This window comes from Curcuma longa, chromosome 12 (assembly GCF_044706935.1).
Source record: "Curcuma longa cultivar G26 ecotype Majalengka, Jawa Barat chromosome 12, ITB_CL_G26_1.1, whole genome shotgun sequence".
Classification (NCBI taxonomy): Eukaryota; Viridiplantae; Streptophyta; class Magnoliopsida; order Zingiberales; family Zingiberaceae; genus Curcuma; species Curcuma longa.
This window is the reverse complement of record NC_133872.1, coordinates 5,484,501-5,504,218: the sequence shown is the minus strand read 5'-3', so window position 1 is coordinate 5,504,218 and position 19,718 is coordinate 5,484,501. Positions and strand designations below refer to the sequence as shown.

The 19,718-nt window shown below is 38.8% G+C and overlaps 2 protein-coding genes across 3 annotated transcripts; one reads left to right on the top strand and one right to left on the bottom strand.

Annotated features, from left to right (window-relative positions):
• Positions 1-8: 8 nt before the first annotated feature.
• Positions 9-14,967, bottom strand: LOC141843303 (ABC transporter C family member 8-like). Of its 2 annotated transcripts, none has more exons than XM_074731369.1 (12): positions 14,943-14,967; positions 3,308-5,235; positions 2,899-3,219; positions 2,732-2,818; positions 2,042-2,656; positions 1,790-1,954; positions 1,404-1,698; positions 1,104-1,318; positions 711-1,016; positions 540-603; positions 228-467; positions 9-136 (listed from the first exon to the last, which is right to left on the bottom strand). In XM_074731369.1, the coding sequence occupies exons 1-12, from the start codon at positions 14,965-14,967 to the stop codon at positions 9-11; spliced, it is 4,389 nt and encodes a 1,462-aa protein (XP_074587470.1). The 2 variants fall into 2 exon arrangements, with proteins under 2 accessions (XP_074587470.1, XP_074587469.1); XM_074731368.1 differs by lacking the exon at positions 14,943-14,967 and adding an exon at positions 5,367-5,397.
• Positions 14,968-15,656: 689 nt separating this feature from the next.
• On the top strand, positions 15,657-16,517 carry LOC141843342 (RING-H2 finger protein ATL8-like). The gene has a single exon (XM_074731420.1). The coding sequence runs from the start codon at positions 15,674-15,676 to the stop codon at positions 16,250-16,252; it is 579 nt and encodes a 192-aa protein (XP_074587521.1). The 5' UTR covers positions 15,657-15,673; the 3' UTR covers positions 16,253-16,517.
• Positions 16,518-19,718: the final 3,201 nt, after the last annotated feature.

Here is a 19,718-nt window from a genome sequence, read left to right as displayed (position 1 = left end):
ATTCCACCTCAATGGCTTGAAAGTGAATGAGAGGAATCTCTTCTGCAGTTGGACCAGTACTCTGCTACAAGCTTAGAGAAGGCAGAGCTCTGGTTCTCAATCAGTCTCGAAGGCTCATCATACTCCACCATTTTGCCTGTCACAAACATAATGTTCTAAGCTCAAATACAATCCATGACAGGAGAACCAAATCTGAATTCAGTGCACAAATTGAGCTCCGGTGATACCATAAGAAAGAACCATGACCATGTCACTGTCGACGACGGTCGGCACTCTGTGCGCGATGGTGATAACTGTACAGTTTGAGAATTCTTCCCTGATGACCCTTTGCAACACAGCATCAGTTGCAGAGTCTATGGATGCAGTTGCTTCATCCAGCACCAGAATTCGGTTCTTACAGAGGAGAACACGGCCGAGGCAGAAGAGTTGGCGCTGCCCGGCGCTCCAGTTTTGGCCATCGTCATTCACTGAGAGGAATCAGACAAGTGTATACAAGTATCGATCTTGTTTTATTTAGATGAATATGAAATCACACTCACCAGCTGAATCCAGAAGAGTAGGAAGGCTACTGATGGCTGTTTTCAGTTGACATTTTTCTAGAGCCTGCAAATGCCAAATAGAATTTTTCAATTTACATTTTTCTTAAGCCTGAAATTACCAAATGATCGTAGTCTATTCCTGACTTTGTTTAGATTGGGAACAAGGCTAACCTCCCAAATTTCCTGATCAGTATAAAGGCCAAGAGGATCCAAGTTACTTCTGATACTGCCTCTGAAAAGAGTAGCCTCTTGAGGTATTATGCTGAGCTTCATCCTAAGATCCTTTAGGCCTATCGAGCATATGTCAAGTTCATCAATGAGAATCTTCCCGCTGCTAGGATCGACCAAACGAAAAAGAGAACTTATGAGGGTGGTTTTTCCGCTCCCGGTTCTTCCAACAACCCCAATCTTGTTGCCTGCTTTGAAGGCACAAGTGATTCCTTTGAGAACAAGAGGGGCATTTGGATGATATCGCACCTGAACATTGTTGACAGTAACTTTATGAACAAAGAGCTCAGTCTTTCACATTGGGATGAAATGACTAAATGGTGTAAGACATCTAACCTTGAGTTCTTGTAAATCTATCCTCCCTTCACTAGGCCATGTAGGTGGAGGCCTCCTGTCTTTGATGATTGCAGACGGCTCAGGTGTGATGTGCATAAACTGCTTTATCCGCTCTACCGATATGACATAGTTTTCAAGATTGGAGTAGAATCGCGTCAAGAAGACTTGGCAACTAGAGAGCGACAAAGCATAGGATAGGCAGAGGCCAGAAAATCCTGAAATATGTCTGAAATAGTTTAGTCATCAAACACAAGATTGGTAAAGCAATAAAAATTAAGGAAAAGATGATAGTTCAAGTACCAGGAGAAATTACTGTTGGAGGAAGCATAACAAGGAAAAGAGATGAAGTAAAAATGGTCAAATTTTGGAGTGCTTCGACACGCAGTAACACCCACTCAAGTGTACCCACTGTGTAGTAGAACAACGATGCATCCGTATCAATGAGTCGTAGATTAGTTCTGATGAACCTATCGATCATGCCAAAAGCACGAATTGTGACAGCACCAAGCAATGACTCAGCTGCAGAGTTCATCACCGGTGCTTTGGTTGTTCCATTGATTCTCACAAGCTCCCTTGCTGAAGCCACATAGTACCTCTTGAATGTTACAAGAAGATATTGCATGATTGGATTGAGAAGTAAACCAATGCTTAAAACTTTGACAGTAGAAGAGTTGGTGGAGAAATACTTGAGCAAAGACCATTATGATCAGTACTGGAATTGCTACGATCACAACTTGCCATGTGACAGATGCCATAATTACGATGATCGTGATGAGGTCAATTGATCCAGCAATGACAAACGCAATGGAGTAAGGTATGTCAAAGTCCAAGATGCTCAAATCAGAAGATGCCTGCGTAGGAACTCAAAGGAGTAACCAATCAGTAGAGGACACAGTATACATAATATGATACAATTGAGCCCAAAATATGTATCGTACCCGTGTTAGAATCCTTCCGACAGGAGTTGAGTCGAAGAACAACATAGGAGCTGCAAAGATTGAATCCATGAATGAAGTAAAGAAAGCTTTTGAGGCCTTCAAGCCGTGCTTAGCAGCTACCAAGTTCCTAGAATATGCAAAGAAGCAACTAAGAATGGAGAAAAATGAATAAACTCCTATCAGAATTCCTTTGCTGAGATGCTGCACTTGCACAACAACGGCTAGCCAATAGCTCGAAAGGCTGTGGAAGATCATGAATGTCAATTGTAACAAGATCATCAAAACGAAAAGAGAATAGCCCTTTGATACTTGGAGGTAATCATGGTATGGCTTCCATCCAAGGTCACCTATTTCAGTTTCCTCCTCTTCTGTTAGCTGCACTGCCGAGAAGCCCTTTGTCGAAATTTCTACCTCACTATCCTGTTTTGAAGGCTGAATGGTAATGATCTCTTGATCACCATTCGTGTATTCTGCTCGAGCTTGGTTTTCGAGTTTCAAAGACCCTAACTTGTCGATTGAAGATTGATGAGCGTTTACAAGTTTTCCGAAAGCTGCCCCGGCCTTCAGTAGTTCCTCGTAGGTTCCTTCTTGTGCAACTCTTCCATTCTCCATCACCTAACAAGGAAAACCACATATCGAATAAGATTTAAATTACCATGAGGCAAATCATCCTTCAGAAAGCTGCTTCACCAGAATTCTATCAGTTTCAGTGAGGAACTCGACTTGATGAGTGACTAGAATGACAGTCTTGTGTTTCAAAGCCAACATCACGCAATCCTACAAGTTCTCATTCAAGTTAGTGCAAATATTCATAAGATGAATCAAACAAGTTCGCTTATGGCACACTAACTTCTTACATGGAAAAGAATTGCAGCAGTATGAGCATCGACAGCACTGAAGGGATCATCCAGGAGGTAGATATCTGCATCATTGTAGACTGCCCTTGCAAGCTGAATTCTTTGCTTCTGCCCTCCACTCATGTTCAGCCCTCTCTGCCCGATCTCGGTAAGGTCTCCATGATCGAAATTGTCCATGTCCTTATCCAATGCACTGCATTTGATGGCCTTGTCATATAGTGCCCTGTCCATAGGCTTGCCATATAGAATGTTGTCGCGAATTGTCCCACTTTGGATCCAGGATGTCTGCGAAACATACGCAATCGATCCAAAGACCTCGACCTAAAAGGGAAGAATATTGAAAAAGAATTGCTATGAAGTACTGTGTTTCACTAAAAGATTCAAGGAAAGCAACTGTTTAGTGACTCACAGATCCTGAAAGTTTAGGAATCTCGCCGAGTATAGCATACAAGAGTGACGATTTTCCAGAACCGACAGGCCCACAAACCGCAATTTTTTCTCCTCTATTGATGCTCAAATTCAGGTTCTTCAATGTTGGAACTGATTCATCCGGCTCCCAGCGAAAAGATCCATTTCGCACTTGGATGCCAAGGCTTGAATCTTGTGCCTGGTTTTTCATGACATCCTCTTCTTTGATCTCATCTTCGAGCAGGAAAGTGTTGATGCGGTCTAATGAAACCTTTGCTTGGATCATCATCGAGAGGACTTCAGGCAGCATTCTCATCGGTTCCGACATAACTCGGAGTGTTGCCAGGACTGTGAAAATTGTGCTAGCATCCAGAGGAGCAGTTCCCATGGCTGCTGTTCCCGCCAAGATCACAGTGGAAACAACTGTCGGCGACATCCAGTATAACGCAGACCCATAAGCTTTCTTGTTTTGAATCTCCGAAAGCCACTCGAACTCTACATCTCTCAGGCTCTCGATCATGCTTCTGAAGTGGTGCTCCCATGACTGCAACTTTATGATCTTCATGTTGTTCAGGGCCTCAGATGTAGCCCTCAATCTATCATCCTGAGCCACCATGAACTTGGCTTGGCAATCTTGTAGGAACTTCGCAAAGGGCACGTTTGCAAACCCTAGGATGGTCAGAGGAACTAATCCTGGTAGAGCTCCAAGACCCACAGCCCAGAAGATTATCCCCACTGCGAGCAGCAACTGGAGTGGAAGACTCCATGCCATGTGAAACCAGCAAGGGAAGTCCCCGAGCCGGTAAGCATCCACCGCAATGTAGTTCACAACTTCTCCTGCGGAATGCCTTTTCCTTCCATGGCATGAGAGCTTGAGCATTTTCTCAAACACAGCCGCCATCAAAGCCGATCGCATCTTCATACCCAACCTCCTCGATTCGAAAAACCAGTGCCTTTGAGACAAGGACTCCACCAGCTTCATCGCCACCAAGAGACCAACTAGCGTAAGGCCAATCTTGAGCTCTCTCTCCTTGAGGTTGTTATACCATACGAATGCATAGAGTAGAATCGGGGAAGCCGAAACTGTTACAGCTTTCAGTAATGCATAAAACCCTGTCACTAAAAGCTCTGTCGAGTAACATTTGAACAGCGATGAAGAAACCAAATTGGTGGCTTTTCCTTTGCTGTGTCTTTCAGCACTCCATACTTGGAAGAATCTGTCGTAAGCTTGTTGAGCAGTGTCTTCGGGATACAAAGGAGGGATGTCGTTGAGTCGCAAAGGTTTGGAGTAACCAAGCTTTAGCAAAGGGTTTAACCATGAGAATGACAAGAGACTAAAAAAACCAGGTTTCCTTGAGCTCTTCCTGCTCAGCAGCGGTTGACATAAGTCATGTTCTCCTCCGTGGAGCTCCCTTCGAACGATGAGCTTGATGGAGTAGAACAGAAGTAGCAAGCTCACTGGCCATGATAACATTTCGAGGATTTGAAGGTTTTGGTGATGTCTCAGGAGAAGATTTACATTGTATGCAGAAAATAGAAGCGGAAATGAAGTCCACCACGCCAGGCTTACTTTTTGCACCAGCTTCATGGGTTGGATGATCAAGGAAACTGATAGAACTATCCAAACTAGACTTCTGATGAAGCAAGAGAACCATTTCCAGTTCATAGACTTGTGTTCTTTGAGAATTAGGGTTCTCAAACCTGCAGTCAAGTATGAAATGCCAGTTAAAGCACAACAAAGGGAGCTGATGAAGGGAGTCCATTCCCTGTGCCTGTTACTGCTGCTCGTGTATTGCCTTCTGAGGCAAAGTATAAGCAGGCACAGGGTGTAAGTGATGAGGAAGACAGTGTTGATCAAGTCTATGATGCTCTTCCCTGTGCACGGGGCTCCCAAATCAAAGTCTTCCTCACAGATCCAGCTGAACCAACCTGCAAAGCAAGATTTTTATCTGAACAGATGCACGGACAGAAGAAAGAATATATAGTTCTAAACAATGGGAAAAAAAACGGAGAAGAAAGTTATAAGATTTCAGAGGGAACTATATATCTGAGGGTTCTACCTTGCATGTTGTGTGACTGTGAAGAAACCATGCTTCTCAAGATCGCTGAAGAAGGATTTGGTTTATAGCAAGAGCTGCGTGTGAGAGAATACAGCATTCAAAAAAAAAAAAAAAAAAAAAGCTTTTCATGGTTAAAATAATCTGAAACGTTTCTGTTCTTTCTTTTTTTTTTTGAATTATTTTCCAAAAAGAAAAATATCGGCGAGAAATCGTGAGACATGGCTCCTTCTTTCTCAGCTAATTAAATATAATAATTCATGAAATGTTAAATGCACATCCACAATTATATACAATTATATATTGTTGAAGTCTAGTAATAATTTCTGGGGCATAGTTGAGTTGATTACGATGCAGTAGAGTTGTAGAGGATTCGAATCCTAACAATCAATTGTAGTTTCTCAATTTACCTTCTCACAGATAAATAAATCAATATTTTTTTTGAATATGTGATGTTAGAGAAGTATTTAGTACTATTTAATTAAGTTTTAATCAAATTGTAAAAGATAAATTCTAAAAATATCACTTAATAATAGACATCTTTTAAAGGCAGGCTACTGCCATACAAATTTGAGACTCCCGACAAAACTATAAAATATGTAAATTCTAAAAATATCACTTAATAAAGAGTTTTTTCACATGTAAATGTTTTTTATATTCTAAATTGTGTGCACACGAAAGATGAAATATATAAAAATCATTTGTAACGATCTTTCTCTTTTATGTACCATTCGTCTAATTTTGATTGATGTGATATCACTCATGTATCATCATTTTCATTTTATCTTTTATATAAAGTGTGATGGAAGTTTTCTAACTCACTCTTTTCTTCTTCTTTTACTTTTTTGGAGTTGCCGCCCTCTCTTCTTAAAAAAAAATAATTATTATTTTTTATTATTGCTTTCTATTCTTCCTCTATGTTTCAATATGGTATCAAAGTAAAATATGTATTTATAATGATTATAATATAAATAATATAGTATTTTTAAATAAATAAAATGCACTTAATATAGTTTAATATATATATATTTTTAAAATAAAATTCCTTGAAAATACTTACATTCTACTTGGTATTTTTTCTAAGATAAAAACTATACTTAAGGAATAGTCCAGTAGATATGTGAAGAATTTGTTTTTTAATTTATGATTTTTTTTATAAAATAAAAAAACTGTTAATGCATAATAATATTATTATTTAGACTTAAGTATGTACACATTGATAGAGAACTATTCTAAACGTTCATAATATATTACCTATCAAGAGTTGAGATCTATATTTTAAAAAAATATATTGCACTGATGTTCGTAGCTATCTTTTATCTTTTTATTAATCACAATGAAAGAGATCTTTTTATATGATGTAATATATAAAATATTATTTGTATTTTATATATTTTGACGTTAAGCTGACTTTTAAATTAAGAATGAATAGAAGAAATATAACTAATTGATAATTGATGCGATAGTGATAAATTATAAGATGTATATACCAAATATTAAAAAGATATAAGAATTATATATATATAAAATATATTTTTATAGTAATTTAAATATAAATAATATATTATTTTCATAAAAATAAATAAATGCATTTAATATAATTAAATAGATGAAGTGAAATTAAGTAACCATTTCAACTTTTAAAAAAATCGCAAAAGCACTTGCATTCTATTTAATTATTTTTTATGAAAATTAAAACATATATTATAAGTTAAGAAATGAATTTTATCTAAAAAATTTTATTTTATTAAAATTTATGTAGTTATAGTAATAGTAAAATAAACAAAGTGTTTTACTAAGTATGAATGGGCCAGTAGATTTATGCAAAATTCTCAATTTTTACTTTTAAAAATAATAAGATTAAATTTTTTTTTGCAGCATAAATTATTACATAGATTTAAATATTATCAATTTTTTCAGATCTAATAGATTAAATAATTAGTTTCTAGCGTTCATAATATATTAGCGGTTGAGGATTCTTATTTCAACAAGGTAGAATTTGTTACTCCAACAATCCTATATGATCAGTTTCACGATTATCTGTGAGTAGGGGTGAGTAAAGATTCTATTAAATCAAATAAACCGATTAAACCGACTGAATTTAAAATTTTGATTCGGTTATTTTATAATTTCAGTTAATTTTTCTAAAAAAATTGATTAATTCGGTAAATTTAATTCGGGTTCGATTTTAAAATTTCTTCTTCGATTAAATTGAATAAACTAAATTAATTAAAATAAAAAAATAATTTATAAATTCAAGATAAATTTTTTATAATATTTAAAAATTTTAATTTTATTGGTTCGGTTTATTCTTAATTTATATATTTTTAAACTAATTGATAATTAAAATTCGAATCGAATTTTAATTATTTTATATAATTTTAATTTAAACATATTTAAATTAAGTATTTCATGGATGGAAATTGACCACAAAGATAAATTTTACATTGATTATTTTTTAACAAGTTCCCCATAAAATAACCCTTTTTTCTCCACGTGCTAGCTAAATCGATGAGATAGAGAGCTGCTTTTCCCCCCTCCCCGATTTGACAGCCCCCCTCCCACCTCCTTCTCTTTCCTTATCAAATGACACTTCTACCCCTTTTCTTTTTTAATTTTTTAATTTTTTAAATTTTCATTTAGTTTTGTTTTTTAAATTAATTTAGGTTTGGTTTTGATGAATTATTTTAAAGCAATTGAATTATTTTAAAGCAATTGAATTATTTAGTTTTATTTTTTTAATTAATTTAATTTATTGTTTTTTTCATCGATACAATTTTTTTTTATTTTTATTTAGTTTTATTTTTAATCAATTTTATTAATTATTTGTTATCAATACTTTATTTTTAGAATTTTATATAAATTTTATTTAATTTTATTTTAATCAATTTTATTATTATATTTTTATTTTTATATAATTTTTATTTTTTAATTAATTTTATTTATTAACTAGGAACATCATTCTCAATTGACCAGGAACATCATTCTCAATTGACCAACTATTTGAAAATAAACCCAAATAGTCATCCATAGTTTCCTTCTATGAATTACGAAAAGTAATGACTAAGAAGATAACTATGTTTCAGAAAAAGAGAAGGAGAGGCTGAGAGGGAGATAGCAGTGGAGGGAGGTGTGATGAAGTATAAGAGGAGGATTTAAAGGGAGATATTTTGACATGTGTCAAGAGTTGAAGGGTGGGTAATTTAAGGGGAGGGGAGGTTCTGACAAGTGTCAAAAGTTGAAGTGTGGGTAATTTAAGGGGAGAAGAGGTTCTGACATGTGTCAAGAGTTGAAGGGTGAGTAATTTAAGGGGAGGGGAGATTCTGACATATGTCAAGAGTTGAAGGGTGGGTAATTTAAGGTGAAAGGAGGTTCTGACATGTGTCAAGAGTTGAAGGGTGGGTAATTTAAGAGGAGGGGGAGGTTCTGGCATGTGTCAAGAGTTTAAGGGTGGGTAATTTAAGGGGAGAGGAGATTCTGACATGTGTCAAGAGTTGAATGATGGGTAATTTAAGAGGAGGGGAGGTTTTGACATGTGTCAAGAGTTGAAGGGTGAGTAATTTAAGGTGAGGGGAGGTTCTGATATGTGTCAAGATTTGAAGGGTGGATAATTTAAGGGGAGGAGAGGTTCTGACATGTGTCAAGAGTTGAAGGGTGGGTAATTTAAGGGGAAGGGAGGTTTTGACATGTGTTAAGGGATTGAAGGTGGTAATTTAAACGGAAATGAGTGTTAATTTAAAAAATTAAATAAAATTTAAAAAAATAAACAAAATTAATTTAAAAATAAAACTAAATAAAAATTAAATAAAATTTAAAAAATAATAAATAAAATTAATTTAAAAATAAAACTAAATAAAAATTAAATAAAATAAAAATATATATAAGTATTAATGAAAAAATAATAAATAAAATTAATTTAAAAATAAAACTAAATAAAAATTAAATTATATATATATATATATATATAATATTTATTTATCCTGGGCGCCTCCTCCCTGAGCGCCTGTGCGCGACTTCGAATCAACCTTCTATTTCGATCGCGCGCCAAATCTGAACCGTCCATTTTTGGGAATGCACAGTATGTCTTCGCCGAACCCGTTGCTATTCCCGCCGGCATCGCGATGCCGTTCGACCACCGACGGCCGCCGGACCAGGCCCGATGGACGGCCAACTCACCGACGGTCCGGATGGGAATCGGGGCCGACCGAGTCACGGGAAGGACCGGCGGCAGCCACCGGGTCCGGACCGCCGGTGAGTTGGCCGTCCATCGGGTCCGGTCCGGCGGCCATCGGTGGCCGGACGGCGTCGCGATGCCGGCGGGAACGGCGATGTGTCGGAGGAGACGCTCACGGGTCGCGTAAGGAGGAGGCGCCCAGGATAGCATTCTCGTATATATATATATATATATATATATATATATATATATATAGATTTGATCTCCTGCGCTCCGTTATCCTGCGCTCCCCGTGCGCGACGCAATCCAGACCGTCCGTTTCTCCGATCGACGCACAGTGTTTCTCCTCGGACGTTTGCTCCTTCACCGCAGCTGTTCACCGGCGTCCGGCCATCTCCGGCCACCGGACCGGCGCCGATGGATGCGCAACTCACCGGCGCCGGGTCCGGTGGTCGGATTCCGGCCAAATTCGGCCGGAATCCGGCCGAATTTCGGCCGGAATCGGCCAACAGCTACTGTTGGCCGATTCCGGCCGAAATTCGGCCGGATTCCGGCCGAATCACGGCCGGAGACCGGCCGCGGTCGACGCGCCGGCGCCGGGCGCGTCGACCGCGGCCGGTCTCCGGCCGTGATTCGGCCGGAATCCGGCCGATTTCCGGCGGAATCGCCCAAAAGTCGGTCTGTCGCGTTTCTGGCTGGATTCCGGCCGGATTCCGGTCACAATCCGGCCAGAATCCGGCCCCGACCGGAGCGCCGGCGAGCTGGCTTTCCAACGTGTCCGGTCCGGCGGTCGTCGGTGACCGGACGGCGGCGCGACGGCGGTGGAAGCGGCGATGGGTCGGGGCGGTGCGCAGGTGTCGCGCAGTGGGCGGTGCGCAGGAGATCAGTTCTATATATATATATATATATATATATATATTATTATAAATGAATTTTATATTTTAAAATCTTGTAGGGCACAATTTTGTTGAATAGTATAATAAAATATACATATATATAATTTATTATTATTTTATAATAATATATAATATATTATATTAAGTTTAACCCTAATTTCTGAATCTGTTCTTATATAAAGGCCCACAAAAGGGAAGTTCTTGGACATTAGAGATGTTCTTAGATAGGATGTTATCAAAGAGTTTAAGGGTGCGTGATGAAAATATTCTTAAATGGAGATGTTTCTGAATAACGTAAAGGTGCATAACAAGGATATTTTTAGAGAGGGCAAAGGCGCATGACGAGGATGCTCCTAGAAAGCGTAAGGGTGTGCTACGGGGATATTCTCAGATGAAGATGTTCCCAAAGAAGTGTTGGGTTGCAAGCGTGCAAACATAGTCCCCTACATCTAAAACACATGGAAAAGATCATGGGTTTAAAGGATGGAAAGTATCTTCATTGGTATGAGACCTTTTGGGAAGAGCCCAAGAACAAAACCATGAGGGCTTAGGCTTGAAGTGGACAATATCATACCATTGTGGAGATATTTTGATTCCATCCATACTAACAAGTGGTATCAGAGCGAGGTTGCTCTTCACCGGACTAACCGCCGGATGAACCATGATCTGGATCTAACCATGTGGGTTGAACCTTAAACAAAGGAAGTGAGTGCTCCCGTGTTTGGATCAAGAGGACCAGACACCAGGCAGGAAGTCCTAGTAGGTCAGGTGGACTGAGGAACAGGAAGTCCTGGTAGGTCGGGTGGACCGAGGGGCAGGAAGTCCTAGTTGCGGCTAGGTAGGAAGTCCTGGTAGGTCGGGTGGACCGAGGGACAGGAAGTCCTAGTAGGTCGGGTGGACCGAGGGACAAGAAGTCCTAGTAGGTCGGGTGGACCGAGGGGCAGGAAGTCTTAGTTGCGGCTAGGTAGGAAGTCCTAGTAGGTCGGGTGGACCGAGGGGCAGGAAGTCCTAGTAGGTCGGATGGACCAAGGGGTAGAAAGTTCTGGTGGGTCAAGGATTCAGACATCAAAAACGATATTTGAGGGGGGCCTGTGGTCCTTTGTTTAAGGGAGGGATTGTTGGGTTGCAAGGGTACAAACATAGTCTCACATCTAAAACATATGGAAAATATCATGAGTTTAAAGGATGGAAAGTATCTCCATTGGTATAAGACCTTTTGGGGAGAGCCCAAGAACAAAACCATGAGAACTTAAGTTCAAAGTGGACAATATCATACTATTGTGGAGATATTTTGATTTCATCTGTACTAACAAGAAGTATGGGCACTCGACAAGGATGTTCCGAGACGAGGATGCTCCCAGAGAGCGTAAGGACACATGATAGCGATGTTTCCAAATAGAATTATTCCTAAAGAGCATAAGGGCACGCGATGTAGGGATGGCAGCAATTAGACCCGGACCCGATGGGGAATCCGTTCCCCGATCCCATTTTGACCGGGGAATCCCCGAATCCGAGAAAGCGGGGATGGGGATGGAGGAATCCCCGAATCTCGGAAAGCGGGGATGGGTCGGGGATGGTATTCCAAAAATTCCCCGTCCCCATCCCCGAACCCGACTTTGATAATTTCATTCATTGAGATTCATTAATTTGATTATATCCTTATATCAAATGAAAAAAATAAGTCATATTGATAATTACTTGTTTGAATACTATAGTTTCATTATTTCTAAAACAAATAATATTTTCTTTTTTTAATTAATAAAAAAGTAATAAATTTTAAAAAATACTTTTTAAATATGTCATGATGGAGATGTGGATGGGTATGGGTATGGGGATACCCATGGAAATACCGGGAGGGAAAACCACCTCCGAAATCTGTGGGGATCTCCGAAATCCGTTGGATATCCGAAACCCGACGGGGACGGGGATGGTATCTAAATTATGATACCCGACGGGGATGGGGACGGAGATGGTATATGAAGTTTGGGTTTCGGGGACGGAGATGGAGAAGACTTCCCCGCCAATCCCCGAACTCGTTGCCATCCCTAACGCGATGGAGATATTCCTAAAGAGTGCAAGAGCACACGATGAGGATGTTCCTATTCCCAAAGAGCGTAAAGGCACATAATAAGAATATTTTCGGATGGAGATGTTCATAAAAAGTATAAGGATGCACAATATGAATATTTTCAGATGGGGACATTCTCAAATAGCATAAGGGCAAGCGGTGAGAATGTTCTTAGATAAGAATATTTCCAAGTGTGTAAGGATGTGCAATAGGAATATTTTAGAACGGAGATATTTTTAAAGAGCCAAGGACGCTTGATGCGAATATTCCTGAATGGGGCTTTCCATACGAGGATGAAAGGCACGTCCGAGGGCACTTGACCTTTCTGCTGAGCTGTCAAGGGGAGGTAGGTAATCGTGGCATCACCAACAAACTTTTAATTGGCATCTCACTAGAAGAGGTTCATGAAGAAAGCAGTGACAGAGAATATATATATATATATATATTTTTTTATTTTTAAAAAAAAAAGGTTGTTGCATGTGCATATTTTAGCAGAAATGCATTCAAAAGTTGTACCAAAATAAAATAATAACAATATTTTAATAAACTAAACACCAAAAAATGCTAGTTGTATGAATCTAATAGCTCCTTGAATTACTTTTTTTATACTATATAAAAAAACAAAACGACACTATATATATATTTTAAATATATTCACAACTCCAATCAAAATCTTTCAAAATCCCAACATGTATACCAACAATATCTAAATGAATCTCTAAAGTTGAAACCATGAATATAGCACTTTGCATTTTTACACTCATGAAATCTTAATTAATTTCTTTTTAGATTTGAGATCTTATCTTCTGCAGTGAAAGCATCCAATCCAGCATGCCTAAAAGTGACCACAAAGAACATCGAGGCTGCACACATTTTTTTTTATAGATATATATTTTTTCCCATTTCAACTGGATAAGTCATAGAACAGAAAAATGAAATGATGGAGCTCATTACAACCTCACCCTTATATAACTCAATCCTACAGCCGTCCATTTAAATTAGATTTGTCGAGTTAGTATGTTCCATCAAATAATTTAAATAAAATAAATTAAAATTTTATCAATTTATCATCTTACAAGTTTAAATGGACTACTATGAAATTAAATTAAAAAATTCATTGAACTCGTTGGGTTGCTCCATCTAATTTATAATTTAAATTTAAAATTTTATTTTTTTGTTTTTTAATAGATTCATGAACTGCATTTGTCTAACTTACAATCTATTTTGGATTAAATTGAATTGGATTGAGAATTTATCAATTAATCAAGTTGGCAGACTGACCTACCTGATCTCTTAGTATGTCAAATGATAAATTTTTAAAGGATCGTCGGACAACTCTACTCAATTTCGCACCCACTTCCTCTTTCTCTTTTTCTTTTCGTTTTTTTCTTTTCTTTTCTTTTCTTTCATAAAGTAAAAGCGTGCTCTATCTCACAGGCATACTTGCCTGCATTTCCGTGCCAATCTCCTTTTCTCCAACATACCTCACTACTGTGTTTAATGCCCCATTAATTAAGTTTGTGTGGATCATTTTCATACGTGTATTGTCAGCATCTCAATCCACTCATGCTGAATTAGTGAGGTAGCATTCAGTTTGACATGGATTTCCAAGACCTGACCTGATCTATATATCTATCTTCGATTATATATCTAAGTCAGGCACATGGAACACATGAAGCCTGCAAGTCTACTTACTTTTCCCCACTAACTTCCATGCTTGTATTAACACAAGTTTCATACATCATAATTTCTTAATTCTATATAGAATATATATGGTGTGGTATTTGAAAACACGTGATTATATGCATTTAATTCATATATAGAATGGTTGGTTGTGATACGCCACTATCACTGCCCCCATCACCACTGCAACCTCTTTCTCTTTCACTTCAGCAGGATGTGATTCAGCTTATTTATTTGTGCCATTTTTTATTTTTTTCTTTTTATTATTTCACTTTATTTTTATTATTGGATCAAGTAGTGTTCGTGTTTAGAATAGGGTTAAGATTTTGATTATTTATTTCTTTTATAGGTTTAAGATGTGGCCTGGTGGGCTAAAAGTAAACATGGTATTCTTAAATTATTAATTTGCTAGAGAATTAATACATGCAAATAGGAAGGAATTACTGTTTTGAATCACTAACTTAAATATAACTATCTATCGGTTCATCTGCCCATGGATTGAGTTCGACCCCAATTATCTCTGGGGCATAGTTGAGTTGGTTACGAGACAGCAGAGTTGCAGAAGAGGACAATGGTTCGAATCCTGACGAAGTCAAGCAATACCCTCCTGTGTCGTGACCAACTGTAGTTTCTCGATTTACCTCATCACAGATAGTCGCGGGGTCAACCGTGTGGCGCCACTAAGGTGGCGGATTCCACCTTTTGCAGAAGAGTTCGACCTCAATTTCTCCCCAAGGCATAGCTGAGTTGGTTATGACGTAGCAAAGTTGCAGAAGAGGACATTCGAATCCTAATGAAACCTGACAATACCCTCCTGCGTCGTGACTAACTACAATTTTTTAATTTATCTCTTCACATATGGTCGTGGGGGCCGACCCTATAGAGCCGTTAAGGTGGTGGATTCCATCTTTTATAGAAGAGTTTGATCCCAATTTACATTATTAATAATATATTCTCCAAGCTTGCGATTTTCACATGCCCAAATATTTAAAAGGCAAGGAAGACAAACTCAATTTCCCAATTGTGCTTGACGTGCCCAATTTAAAACTCCATCGAGCTAGACACGACGTAAAAATATGACTCAAATGGACCCGTGCCATGTCGAGCCCAAGCAAGACCACATAGCATCGACACCCCTACCCTACCCTATTTCTGGGACACCCTAGCTACACATTCCTGAAATAAACTAACCAATTAGGCACGAGGATCAGCGATCAAGGAAAGTATTAGTCGGCACGCAAACAAGTGGCCGGAAAGAAGACAATTGCGGTTCCCAGCACGTGGCCTCTCAACTGAGTTACTAAAGCCAGCAAGGGAAGCGTGGCACGTGGCCCAACCACAGTTATACTGCTTTCGATTTTGCTGGTGCGATTATAAGAATTTGATGCTTGAAACACTAATCTCAAAGCAACGGTGGCGTCTATAAATCCCAGCTTCCACTGCTTCACTGGACCTCCCCCCAATTTCCTTCCTCTTCCAGATCGAGGCGATGCGTTCTCCGGCGAGGTTTCTCCTCTCCTACGACCCGGTTGGGGTGCCGGGTCAGACGGTCTCCGCCTTCCCTTTCCACTCCAACTTCGTCCTCACACTCGCCGCCCTTCTCTGCGCCCTGATCTGCGCCATCGGCCTCGCCTTCGTCGCCCGCTGCGCCTGGCTCCGCCGCTCCTTGGCCGCCCCCGCCGATCGGACCCTCTTCCCGCCCCTGCCTCTGATCCCGAGAAAGGGGATCAAGAAGAAGACCCTCCGCGCCCTTCCCACGCTCTCCTTCGCCGCCTCCTCCTCCACCGCAGCCCCCGCCCCCGCCGGCGTCGAGCTCGTCGACTGTGCGATTTGCCTCGCCGAGTTCGCCTGCGGCGACCAGGTCCGCGTCCTGCCGCAGTGCGGGCACGGCTTCCACGCCGCGTGCGTCGACACCTGGCTGGGATCCAACGCCTCTTGCCCTTCCTGCCGCCGGGTCGTGGTGGTCCCCGCGCCGCCGCGGAGCTGCCAGAAGTGCGGCAGAGACTCCGGCGAAGCAGCGCCCGCGCCCGAGAGCGGCGGCGCCAGCACCTCGAAAACTGCGCATTAGATGGGTGTTCGATGGAATTTCACACCCAAAGTGTTCGTGGAGGAATAGCCAAAAATTGTTACCAAAGATGTGTGTTTGTATATATAGGAAGGAGGATTACACATCAGTTGCAAGATGATCAAACACGAGATTTCTTGTAATTAGGAAGAAAAAATGGGCATTCTCAAACCTGTGCTTGCCCAAGATTCTCCTTAGTTTTGAAGTTTCAGATTTTGGATACAAACCATGTTAGAATATTTTGAAAATAAACTTTGGATATTTTGTAGTTTTTCGGCTGAAAGAAAAAGCGTTTTTAAAGAACACCTCTTCGGACACTTTTTATAGCCGTTAGATGTGAGCGGAATCAATCTCAGTCGATCAACGGGTATCGATAGTGGGATGCTTCTCAAGACTTGTTGGAGGGACAAGGTTTGAACATTGGTATTAGGAGGAGAATGGTTGGTGGCTTGTAGTCACTAGAGTTGTTATTAATTTGATTGCCTTCTAAAGTGAATAAACTATCTAAATATGGAAAGAGCGGTTGAGTGTGGCCAAAAGCAGGGATATTTATATCAATTCAGAATATGTTTAATTGAATCAATCAAATGAAATTGGAAGTGATTTATTTTATTCAACCTACTGAGTGAATCAATAATTGACTATGAAGGAAAAAAAATGGGTTGTGAAATGATAAGTTCCTGGACACTAAGCAAAAGTTGTTGGTTAATGAAAATATTTTAATTATATAAATAGTTAAAACACTTCAATTAATATATAATCAAATAATTAAATCTATCCTATTAAGTGAAATCGATTATATAGATTCTTCTACATTTTATTATCATTTATATTTAAATAAATTATATTTTATTTTATTATTGTTAACTAATTTTTTTGATAATTTTTATTTAATGTGTATATTTGTTATAATTGTACATCATCTAACTATAACATTTATTGGTTATTTAAGTACATATCAAGTTCTATCAATTAAAATTTGTTTCCTAGAGTTTTTTCTCAATAAGTAATAATCATGATTTTTTCTCTAATATTTTTATTTTTTATTCTTTCTATCCTTATATGTTCGTACATCAATTTTAATATTCTCATCTTTACAACTCTCATATTCTGCTGACGTGCTCGAGTCGTAGCCCAACATTCAACTTTATATAACATAGCATGTTGAATCATCATTTTATAAAACTTTCTTTTAAGTCTTAAATGCACTTTATGATCACAAAAGAATACCTGTCACTTTCCTCTATTTCAACTATTATGCTTGTATTCTATGTAAAATATTTCTCTTAATCCTTTCATTCTTTTACAAAAATAATCCTAAATACTTAAAACTTTAAGTTACAAATAACTAGATCATTTTCTATTTTAATAATTATCTCATTATATTTAATATTATTAAACTTAAATTTTATAAATTCTGTCTTTATTCTATTAAGTCTAAAATCTTTTATTTTCAACATTTCTCGTTAAGATTTGAGTTAAACATTTACTTATTTATGTGTCTTATCTACCAAAATAATTTCATCTGCAAACATCATGCACCACGATACCATATCTTGAATGTGTCTAGTGAATTTATCTATGATTAGTGTAAAAAGATAAATGAAGGATTGAAGTGAGCGCTAGAGGGGGGGGGGGGGTGAATAACATGTTTGTTGCTTTTTCATAAGTTCGAAAAAACTTCGTAAACACCAGAGTAAGTAATTGCAGCGAAAAATAAACAGTGACACGTTTGTTTTACTTGGTTCACAGCTACTGACTACTACTCTAAGGTCCATGATCCTTGACCGTTTCTGATCGGTAATCTACTAATAAACTCTCCTCTTCCAAGAGAGAGTTTCACTTTTACAGAATTTTAAGGACCGGTAAACTTTTACCATCCTAAAGAGTTAAGTACAAAAATAAACGAAATTAAGTATTTTTATCGATAAATAGAATATAAGATGTGCGTAGTTGTTGGTGTAGCTTTTCGGCATGATGACGGTGTCTCAAGTGCTTGGTCATGCGCAGAACAATCCTAGAGGTAGCGTGAATGAATTTTATTAAGGTTTCCCCTCACAGCTGCTTATATAAGAAAATTCGGACACCTGGAACTCCTTCTAGACACCTCCATATCATCCCATCGATTCGCTTTTGACGCTAACTCGATATCTTTCGGGCACCTAGATGCTGATGTGGAGGTTGTCTGATCAACTTGGACTCCGCCATACTTTATCCATCTTTGGGCGCCTAGAGCCTTTTCAAGCGCCTAGAGGCTGAGGTGTCCCGACCATTAAAAACTTACCACCTCATCCACCTTGCTGACTTGATCGGTTGACGTACGGGCACCTAGATCCCTTCCGAGTGTTTGAACTGTTTGGTCGCTTGGATCCAGATAAGGGCGCCCAAAATTCAAAATTTTAGTCCCTTATTGTTAGATTTGAGAGGTGTCCTAAGGCAATCACCTTACAATTATACTATTTATTGGATAAATAGTAATTTACTATTTAAGTGCACATTCCATATGTGTTTGATTGGATCTTAAACTCAAATACTGAATGTCCGCAATACGATTCATAGCGTGAGAGAATTTGTGATTGGATCACAACTAGTGAGCATATCTACATGTGCAATTATGAATGTATTGAAACTATCCCTAGTCGAGGAATTGATGAGTACGGACTGTTGGTGCAATCTTACCCCAAGTGACTTGGATTTTAATGTTTGGCTAAAATGAGTTTGAGTTAGGCAATGTTGGTGATCTAACTTGTGTGGTTTGAGTCCACAGGAAAGTCTAGAAATGAAGTCTTGGCAATTGGTGAAGTCCTAGAGGCGCGACCTCTTGGCAAAGCATGAAGTTCCAGAGGTACGACCTCTTGGAAAAGGAGGACTTAGCACGATGAAACTGAGGAAAACATCTCAAGCTAGTGCAAGGAAGGGCACGAGGCATGTGGAAGACGTTTGAAGGCTTGCGTCAAGACTAAGGGCTGAAGAAGAAGCTGAAAGGGGAATTTCAGCTTGATCAGTCGATTGCATGAATCTAGCACTATTCATGCAATCGACTGATGGTTGATCAAAAGCACACACAGGGGTTTCAGCTTGATCAGTCGACTGACACTGTTCATCAGTCGACTGGTGCTCGAACAGAAAGTTTGGTCTACTCGATCAGTCGACTGGTGTTGGAGTAGTCGACTGGTAAACTACCGTTGAACTGCTAGCTGGCTAATTAAACGTAAATTAAAGAGTCGTTGAAGCCAATCAGTCGACTAGCCCTTGGAGCAGTAGACTTATGTACGAAATTACATAAAAATAAAGTTCGACGTCGAAGTTAAAATATAATTCAATTTTCATATCTTTAGCACAACTCTCAATCTGTAAACTCTCTTTCTTCTTCCTCAAACTTCACTTATATTATTTGAAAGGAAGAGGCTGATTCTGTGAGGGTTTCTTCACCTTCAAAGTATTCTTTGAAAAAGAGGATTTTCATAGT

Excerpts from the sequence above, each read along its gene's own strand:
- LOC141843303 (XM_074731368.1), bottom strand. The coding sequence starts at position 5,397 with ATGGTTTCTTCACAGTCACACAACATGCAAG. Across the intron at positions 2,819-2,898 it reads CTGCTGCAATTCTTTTCCAT|GATTGCGTGATGTTGGCTTT; the intron begins GTAAGAAGTTAG and ends GAGAACTTGTAG. Across the intron at positions 1,955-2,041 it reads TCGGAAGGATTCTAACACGG|GCATCTTCTGATTTGAGCAT; the intron begins GTACGATACATA and ends GTTCCTACGCAG.
- LOC141843342 (XM_074731420.1), top strand. The coding sequence starts at position 15,674 with ATGCGTTCTCCGGCGAGGTTTCTCCTCTCCTACGACCCGGTTGGGGTG.